At 35.5% G+C, this 10234-nt stretch overlaps 1 protein-coding gene across 1 annotated transcript; it reads left to right on the top strand.

The window, feature by feature from the left end:
• The first annotated feature begins 1863 nt into the window (after positions 1-1863).
• On the top strand, positions 1864-6950 carry LOC145016495 (LIMR family protein At3g08930). The gene is made up of 14 exons (XM_078974796.1): positions 1864-2512; positions 2996-3081; positions 4298-4413; positions 4530-4640; positions 4908-5006; positions 5102-5224; positions 5305-5367; positions 5452-5516; positions 5610-5719; positions 5808-5922; positions 6011-6076; positions 6233-6343; positions 6442-6508; positions 6637-6950. The coding sequence occupies exons 1-14, from the start codon at positions 2163-2165 to the stop codon at positions 6682-6684; spliced, it is 1530 nt and encodes a 509-aa protein (XP_078830922.1). The 5' UTR covers positions 1864-2162; the 3' UTR covers positions 6685-6950.
• Positions 6951-10234: the final 3284 nt, after the last annotated feature.

Below are 10234 nucleotides of genomic sequence, written 5' to 3'. Positions count from 1 at the left end.
ATATACCAGGATACATAACATAGTGGGTCGACATTGGTGCCTTCGACCCACAAATACAGTGAGAAAAACTCACATCATAGTCTAAAAGATAGCCAAACAGATCACTGCTACAAATGTTGTCTCTACCAGTCGCCTATACAATAAATAGGGACCTAATATCAAACTAATATTTAAATTACCCAAAATGCCCCTAAGTCAACCTGGGTCAAATCTTTGGTCAAATGTTAAAGTCAAAAAGTCAAGGGGTCAATACAGGTTGAGTACGCCTTACGTACTCAATCACTACACATGACATATATGCCTTCCCAGAAAATGGGACCCTTCACCAATACGCGCTGTGTATCCTAAGGTACGCCCAACGTACTTACGTCCATAACACATTCTTCTTTAAGTGGTTATTCCATTACGATTCTACGTCCATAACTCGGATCTAATCCCAAATATCATTTTAAGTTGTTTCCAACTTTATGACTTTTCATGGTTAGAAGGATTCCAAAAATCAAAACCCTAACTTATTACAAAAATCTAATATCATAACTTTTGCATGGGGGGGGGGGGGGGGGAATAAAAGGACCAAGATCACATCTTTATAGCTCCTAACACTCAAAACATCTGAAATGATAGTCCCTTTGGCCTAGAGTACGCCATACCCATATATACCAAGATTATGAGACCAAAATGCTCCAAAACTTAAGAACTAACAAGATCTAGTGAAACACTTATCAAGTTTAGAATTTTATACATTCTGGATGTTTCTTGAGAGGTGCAAATCTCAGATCTACAATGCTTGAAGCTTTCAAATGCACTCCAAGTATCTTCTTCCTTCAAGGATGGACACAAAAACACACAAATGGCTCAAAAACTCACAAATGAACATTGGGGTTTGCAAGGAGTCGGATGGGAGAATGGAGGATGAAAGTTGGAGGGTATCAAGGTAGATAATGACATTATATAGGGCTCAAACCCTAAAAATTTAGGCTTGCTCCATTGACGAGTATGCCCATCGTACTCTCAAAGATCCGTGTCCAACTTAAGGGCTTACGTCCTGCGTACGCCTCAGGTATGCATGACGTAAAGACCACTTATGCAAAACTTAAATACTTTGAGTCAAGAAGGAAAATACCTGATTGGCTGGGTGTTACAACATTATAATGTTTTATGTGGTTTCTATTAATTATGAATTTCCGTGTTTCATTTGATGTTGTTGTGCACTTCTAACGTGAAGGGTACAATGGTCATTCTATATGATTATGTTATATTTCTATCAAACATATATATATCGAATAAAAACAAAGTTTCATCATTCTACGTAACAGTCAGAAACATAATCAAATAACAAAGTTTCATTAAGAGACAAATTCAGTTAAAGTTTCCAACTCACATGTGACTAAGTCAAATATGATCCAATAACAATTATCTGTTAACTCACATGTGACTAAGTCAAATCTGATCCAATAACAATTATCTGTTTTAGGGGTGTTTGTTTTATCTTTTAAAACAACTTTTAGCTTTTAGGAAAAGATAAAAAGATAAAAGATGTTTGGTAATGTTGTAAAAGTTACTTTTTTATACAAGGAAAAATAAACTTTTTGAAAAAGTTACATAATCCTGATTTTTTACAACTTTTCCTAAAAGGATTTTTGCTTTTCAAAAGCTTAGCCAAACTCCCCCTTATTGAATGAATAAATTAAATAAATTTTTGTTCAATCAAACGCTTTATTGAATGAATAAATTAAATATAACTTTTATTTATTTATTATTTTTTTTTATCTTCAATATTTTTTTTTTGATTGTAACAAAAGAGAAAATTTGTTTGTCATTTTGAATCCGTTTTGGACCGTATTAGCTATTAAAGCGTGACCGGTTTGAAACTCTAATCATTTTTTCCGGTCCATCTTTTCCAGGCTGTTCCTAGTGCTTCCACACTGTAAACTCCGAATTCCCCTTTCAACCCCTCTTATAACCAATTCCATGGCTTCCTCCGAGGACAAAACCGTAAACTCCTAATCGCCACCGCTGACCACCGGCCTCTCCCCACCGCAAAAAAGTAGATCTACACGAGAAAGAGAGTGATCTCATTTGAAGTTTCAAAAAAACTTCACACACCAAAACCCTAGAACCTCAAATCAGTTCATGATTTTGAGTCGAATCTAAGGTCAACAATGGGGGATTTCAATCTTGCACTTGTGATTGTGGCGATAGTTGTTTGTGTTTTGGTGTTCATCTTCAATTTGTACCTCCTTGTCAATTACCAACATCCCGATGACAAAAACCAGGCGTATTTCCCCAAATTTGTCGTCGTTTTGGGACTCTCCGTCGCTGCTATCTCCATACTTATGCTCCCCGCTGATGTTGCCAACCGGCAGGCTTGTCAGCACGCTATTTATAATGGTGCTTGTAATCTCACATTACCGATGAAGGATCTGTGGCTTGCTATCTACATCATTGATGCTATTCTTGTGTTCTTCGTCATCCCCTTCGCAATGTTTTACTACGAAGGCGACCAAGACAAGTAAGTACTTCGTAGCTGCAATAAATGATGATTTCATCACAACTTTGTTAAGAACACTACTAACAGCTAAATGTTGATGCAAAATCTGCAACGTCGTCCGATTTGAAAGTCATAGCTCATCTAGAAAAGTTTAGTAACTACAGTTACCTTATCGTGATGCCACGAATAGGAAAAATAGAGGTTTCATATTTTGTAATTGAAATTAACTACGTTGGAAACCCAACTTTAAGATGCTTTCACCTGGTGAAGCATTCATTAAACCCTAAATGTAGATGTCTGAGTCGAGATTTATTTTTGATTTGTTGAGAAATTCTGCAATGACACTTGATCTTCTCAAGAATTATTGCATACATAGAAAAAATTTCTAAGTTGTTTGACTTAATTAATCAAAAAGCATCTCCTTTTTGGAACCAAAAGACTTGGTAGAGCATATTAAACATTGAAAGTGTATGTATTTATGCTTCTAACTATTTGTGCTCGTAGGACTATTGGCAAGAGGATTAAAAGTGCATTGATCTGGGTGGTAACTACAGCCATTGTTTGTGGCTTGGTGCTGGGTATCTTATATGGTTAGTATCCCCACTTATTAATTTATTCCTACAAGAAACATTTTCATTTATGATCAAATGCAATTAGGAGTAGAAGCTAATTTTAGTCATTTAGGAGGTTGTCTTACATCTCCCTGGTTTCCCATGCAAATAGGTAAAATGGGCACTGCCAAAAAAACCAGCTTACATGGGTTATGAGAAGAATTACTATTCTAGCTTTGCATTTTGTATACTTATCATAGGATCAATGAATGAGATGTTTCTAGGTTTAAATATAATCCGACTCTGGTTAGTTTCATGGTCACACTAAAGCATAAATGGGCACGATGTCTGAGTTCACAGCATTGCTTGCTTTATGAAAACGTGATTTTTAGTTACTTTAATGAAGTCTTTTCTAGAAACTTACAAAATACGAGTTTTAGAAAGCTCGGGGGTGATTTTAACAAGTAAAAAGTCTTTTTAATTGGATTTACGAGTGATTTAATGTGAATTTTTGAAGATCAGGTACTTTTATCTCGTATATAAAAAGAACAGCTGAGAGCAAAAAGCTATTTCTGACCCATCAAACATTTCATTTTAAGTTTGATCACTTCCACACATAATGTAGCAGCATTCCAAGGATTTCACAGCTAAAAAAACCTTTTTTGATGATCAAGTTTTTTACAGATTTTACATTACATTAGAATAGCTAGGTAAAAAAACTAAGGAAGAAAGTTATGGGCTACCTTGATTAGAAAAAAGATCTCTAAATGATGGGGTATACAGGGTTAAGGTGCCTTGTTTTTCTAGGTACACTTTTTAGTCTTTGAGTTATTGAGTACAACTATAATTCTTATAAAACCTATTCGTATCTATTATATTTAAACAAAAGTAAGGATTTGTTGAAGATAAAAAAAATCTTTAAATGATGGGGTCTCTCGGTATCTGAAAATAAAAAGATGTGCACAGTATTAGTATATTACATATTGCAGAACTTATAGAGTGTATTTTCAAATATAAGCAAGAATCTTTTTTTTTGGTGTTTCAGTCAGACAACTTTTCATGTCACATCTCTTAATATATCAAATACTGCATCTTTCTCAATTTTTCACATGACTCTCATTTTAGCCATAATGGATTTTCATCTTTCTCAACTTTTCATGTCCTAAGTAACAAATGGGTCCTAAAAGCTTCTTGTTTGCACTCTTATTGAATGTATGTTACATTGTTACTGAATTGTATCATCTTCATTTGATAGGTGTTATTGGAAAAGTTGATTTCACAGTTCGACACCTGTCTTCTTCAACAGTGCAATTCCCAAGCAGTTTCCAATTCTCCAGTGGTCAACCATGTGTCAGCAATGGTGTTCGCCAGGTGATGGATAAAATCTATATTTTTCTTTATTTATTTTTGCAGAGTTGTATCATCTTCAAAACAAATTAGCCACATCTAGTTCTTATATGCCTCTTTCTCTCTTCCATGGATTACAGTGTTCTGCCTATGATGCTAGTCCTTCATCAGAGACAACATGGACCATGCGATCAACTTTTCCAGAATATGTTGTTGCTCTTGCTACAATTGTGGGCTCTGTGCTTTTCTCTGTAAGTTTATTTTTTTTGGATTTGTGATTGTTGTAATCAGTAATCAAAGAGGGAATGGAATGGAGTATTCCATCTCATGGGCTGATTTTTTTTCTCATACCATACCATTCCATTCCATTTCTTCCCCCATTCCATCATACCAAACACTTTCTAATTGTATTCCATTTCAAGGTCGGAATGAACAGTGTTTCAGAAACAACATTTGTTATCTTCCCCAAATAGATGTGATAATCTTTAAGTTTTTTATTTTTTTTTGGTGATAATCAGATATTTGGTGGTGTTGGCATTGCTTGCCTCCCACTGGGGCTTATATTTTCTTTCATAAGGCGCCCAAAGGCAGTGATTACTAGATCACAGTATATCAAGGTAGTGCATTTTTTAAATCTCAAATGCATTGCCAATAATTTTAGTTAACAATGAAGGTTTTGCTTGTTTTTTTATTAAAAAAAAAAATTGTTCAGGAAGCTACAGAACTTGGTAAAAAAGCAAGAGAGTTAAAGAAGGCAGCTGATGCACTTCATCAGGAAGAAAGGAGTGGTTCAAAAGGAAGGAAATGGCGTAAAAATACGAAAGCCCTAGAAAAGGTATATTTATTTAAAAAAAAAGTTCTAGGTGCATTAAGGCATTGAATTACCTTTGTTAATTATATTTATATATCCTTCAGGAGCTATTTCATTTGGAGGATGATGTGAAGGCTTTAGAAGAGATGTACCCTCAAGGAGAAAAGGTGATAAACATTTATTTTTTTTTATTTCTTATATTTCGTTTAATGGTTTTCCTAATAATCACACATATTAACTAACTCATTCAGGCTGAGACTACCTGGGCCATGACTGTTCTTGGCTATCTTGCAAAACTTATACTCGGAGTCTTTGGGTAATTCTTATTTCTTAATTCCATTCCAATCAAAATTAAATCTTATAGTATTTATTAAAATTGGGTTCTGATTGATTGTATTCCTATTGTTAGGTTAATTGTTTCAATTGCTTGGGTTGCACACATCATTATATATCTGTTGATCGACCCTCCACTTTCTCCATTCCTAAATGAGGTCTTCATAAAGCTGGATGACATTTGGGGTAATTTCTATTTCTATTTCTGATTCCTATTCCATATGACTGATTAATTAATGTTGTTACATTGACCAAATTGTCCTTCCTTCACCAGGTCTTCTAGGCACTGCAGCCTTTGCGTTTTTCTGCTTCTACCTTCTGCTTGCAGTTATTGCTGGTGCAATGATGCTTGGTCTCAGACTAGTGTTTATCACTATCCATCCAATGAAGTAAAATGACCTTTCTACCCAACTATTGTTTTTATGCTTAGTTGTGACTTGTGAATTGAGTATCAAGTAAAATGACCTTTCTGTCCAGGTGGGGAGGAACTCTCATGAACTCTTTCCTGTTCAATGTAGCTCTCATCCTTCTTTGCTCCATCAGGTAGGCTGACTCATTTTCTTTCTTTCTTTCTTTCTTTCTTTATTTTTCATAATCAGAATCTCAGAAAATAACAGACCAATGACACATGATTGTAAAATGTAATGACTCATTCCATTCCAATGACTCATATTCCATTCCATTGTTTGTTGGTTTTAGTGTTATTCAATTCTGTTCAACCGCATTTGCATACTACGCACAAGCTACAGCTGCCCAAGAAATATTCGGCCATACCCTGCAATCTCTTCGTGGAATCAAATACTTATACAAGTCAGTTTCAACTTTCAAATACTCCCAATTTCACTTTATATATTTATAAAATAAAAATAAAATCTGTACTCATTAGTTAATCCATTAATTATTCACAGGTATAACATATTCCAAATTGCATTTGTCGTCCTAGCTGGCTTAACCTTTGTGTATTATGCCGCCTTTGTAAGTTTCACCTTTCCCCCCTCATTTTTTTTTTTTTTTTTTTTTTTTACTTTTTATCTTTTGATAGTGGTAAAAAGGCGATAAACATATATTTAAGTAAATAATGTTGTTGTTAACTTTGTCAATAGGGATGGAGGAGAAAAAAGCCGAGTGGAAGGTTCCAACTATCGTCTTAAAATTTTCACTTAATTTCATCTATTTTGAGTGCCTCTTTATACAGATAAATCTCACATCCAAGCGATAGCATCCATCCGATTAAAAGTGTCTTGAGATTTATTACTGTTTTTTTTTTTTCTTGTGGTATTGGTACCATTTGTATGTATTTTTATTGTAATATGTTATGTAATACCTAACCTAAAACAGTTAACGCCACTCCACTTTACATGATTCTTTTAACTTTTATGTGTGATCATTTGTTATTGGACGGATGAGATTATTTTGAGTCGTGTAAGTTTTTGTTTGCGTTCCCTTGGAAAGTTGATCTTTTACACTATTGTAATTGTTATAAATATATATTAAGAGCTAATGTTATGCAAACCCTAACTTTCCATATCAATATCGAGGCACCGATCAAACCCTCACTAAATTTTGATACTTATTTAGACATTTTCTTGATTTTTTTTTTCTTTTTTACTGATTGCGATCATCCTTGAAACCTGTTGTCACATGTGTCACTGTGGAATACCATCGTTAAATGCCTTGATCATTTTTCAACACCATGTAATAATTTTAAATCCATTATGGTTGGTACTGGCTATTTTTTCATTTTTACCTCTTATTTGATTAATCTTCATTCCAACCCTTTTTCAACATGTGTAACTTCGCTAAAAGCAGGGTGTCGTAACTCACTATAATAGGAACAACAAAATAAAATGTCATAAGCCTTTTATTGACTGAGCTAGTTCCTTTAATATTCTTCTAGGACTAGTACCTATCATATGATTTCATTACAACAATGATAAACTACAAAACCTTAGTGAGCAACTTGGATCAACATGTACATAATTATTTACAATATAATTACCAAGGAATAAAAACGTGTGACAAGAGAAGCATCATACTTAATCGACACAATATAATTGAAGTGTTGGTTGCTAAACCCAGACTTAGATATGCCCACGTCCTTTTGGGCATTCTTATTGGCAGCTCCTCTTCTCACCTACCCTAAAACAAATATCAATCCTTCTAGCCTTTTATGTTAAACAAAGCCCTAATCATTGGAGCTACATTTTCATCCACGATTTTGGTAAGTACCCCTAATTTGTGTATTTTTGTTTTAGAATTGTTCATTCTTTCTTTCTCTCTCTCTCTCTCTCTCTCTCTCTCTCTATATATATATATATATATATATATATATATATATACACAGGGTTAGGTTCATTTGAGACCACCTATATTTTGTGAGACCGTGAGATGCATTTTTTTATTTATTTTTATTTATTTTTATTTTTTTTAGTTAATTCATGTTCCGAAAATAATATTTAAAAAAACAATTTTTTGATTTTTCCATTTATTTTGCATTTTAAAATTATTTTTAGATTTGATCTCACGGTCTCACAAAATTAGAATGGTCTCAAATGAACCTAAACCTATATATATATATATATATATATATATATATATATATATATATATATATTTGAAGGTGTTGGTAGTGGCAGTATGTAGATGGGTGTGGGCAGAGAGTTACTGGAAGGAAATCGATGAAGATTTGTTAGATTTCGGGTTTCAGAATATTAATAAATAACTTGGATATATCAAGGATCGTGTAAGAGATACACTCTCCAAAATCCGTGATTTTGACCTTATTTTCTAGGTATCACGAAATTTGATTTTGGATAATCTAAGAACAATTGATTTGGAGTACATTCTTCTTCCAAACCCGAAACACATAATATACCTTGTTGCTTTGCATTTTCAGAGATACAAGTAGAGAAAATTAGTTTTTGGTTATTATATGTGTAACCTTTGCCTACAACGTCCATGAGTTGATCGCTATTTAGGTAGCTGCTACTGTTCATGTAACATCGTAAATTTCAAGACAAAATTTTCATTTAAAATAATCATTTTACTCTTAGAAACACTTGTTTAAAATCTTATTCATAGTCGATTTACAAAACATAACTCCATTTTCACTTGCATAGAAAACCAGGATCCTCCAAAATATGACTCTTTCTCTGGTGTGTACAATCAAGCCGGTGCCGTCCCGTGATACTGAAAGAAACCTGAAAAACATCAAACAAAACACTGTAAGCACGAAGCTTAGTGAGTTCCCCAAAATACCACACATAACACATATTAGCCACTCGAGGCTATAACTCTGTGGGTCCGTGCACCCAAACTCTGTGAACCCTCAGGTTCTAACTCTGGGAACCTTCCGGTTCCAACTCTATAAACATGCACAGCATAAATCACATAGAAATAATGCAGTACAACACATCACGTACATATAGCATACAAATACTCTAATCACATAACTCTGGTTACCTACTCAAGGTAAAGTATAATGAGAAGACTTACCTGGCAAGCAGGAAGCAGATATCCCCACACTTGAATCTCGAACTCGCCACCGCCTAACACGTAAGGCAAATACTCTTATGAATATAACTCTCGAGACTAGAATAAATCCTCTCATAACACCCTCTTATGGTTAAAAGACTATTTTACCTCTCTCTTGGCCCAAAGGCCACATCGCTGACCAAACCCAAAAAGTCAACGGCCAACCCTTGGTCGAAATCAAAGTCCTCAGTCTAAGTCAACCCCTGACTGACCCTACTCGCCGAGTCAACCCTGTGACTCGTCAAGTTCCCATAATCAGAACTTCATTCAATCTGCGACCTAACTCGCCGAGTCACCCCGAGACTCGCCGAGTCCAACAACTCTGAGTCCACTCGCACTCGACTCACCGAGTCATCCCTCGACTCACCGATTCTCGGCTCAACCAGAGAATATTTGGGACTCTTCGACAAGACTTGTCGAGTCCAAGGCTATCTTCAACCTACTCGCCGAGTTGTTCTTCCAACTCGTCGAGTTCCAGGCCATCTTCAAGTAACTCGTCGAGTCGACCCATGTGACTCGCCGAGTACCACCGTTCTGAATCCATTCAGAAGCACTCCAGGCCATGCAATTGATCCAAAACATAGATCTAGCCTCCTACAACCCATCCATCACGTAAAGTGGCAAACTTAACGTGAATCCAAAGAGATCTAAGCCGTTTGCACATTGGGGCTAGGGTTTGGGACATGTAAGCTTCACTAAACATTCCAACACAGGGACTTTCATGCTCTCTGATTCTTCTCCCTTCCAGATCTGAGGTAGCAACCTCAGATCTAACCTCTAGACTTCCCATTTCATCCATAGACAATTTCTCACAAACCCCAAAATGAAGAAACAACATAACAACAGGTCAATAACGAGATATTACCTCTAAGTGATGCCCCAACTGCAATGAAATTTGAATCCAAGCAAATCCCCTTGCTCCAAGCCTTCAATCTTCCCAAAATTCCTTCAACCATTACTTCTCCAAGCTCCAATCCACTCAACAATGGTGCTTCTCCGTGATTTAGGGTTTTCTGGGGCTCAAGGGGTGATAAAGAGGCTGGGAGGAAAACATAGTGATCTTTATATAAGGCTCAACCTCGAGAATTAGGGTTTTCTCCACTCAGCGCCTACTCGCCGAGTCCATTACACTGACTCGCCGAGTCGGCCACTTAACACGCGACCAGG

This window comes from Lactuca saligna, chromosome 9 (genome assembly GCF_052625555.1).
Source record: "Lactuca saligna cultivar CGN05327 chromosome 9, ASM5262555v1, whole genome shotgun sequence".
NCBI classification, from domain to species: Eukaryota; Viridiplantae; Streptophyta; class Magnoliopsida; order Asterales; family Asteraceae; genus Lactuca; species Lactuca saligna.
This window is presented reverse-complemented; position numbering and strand designations above follow the sequence as displayed.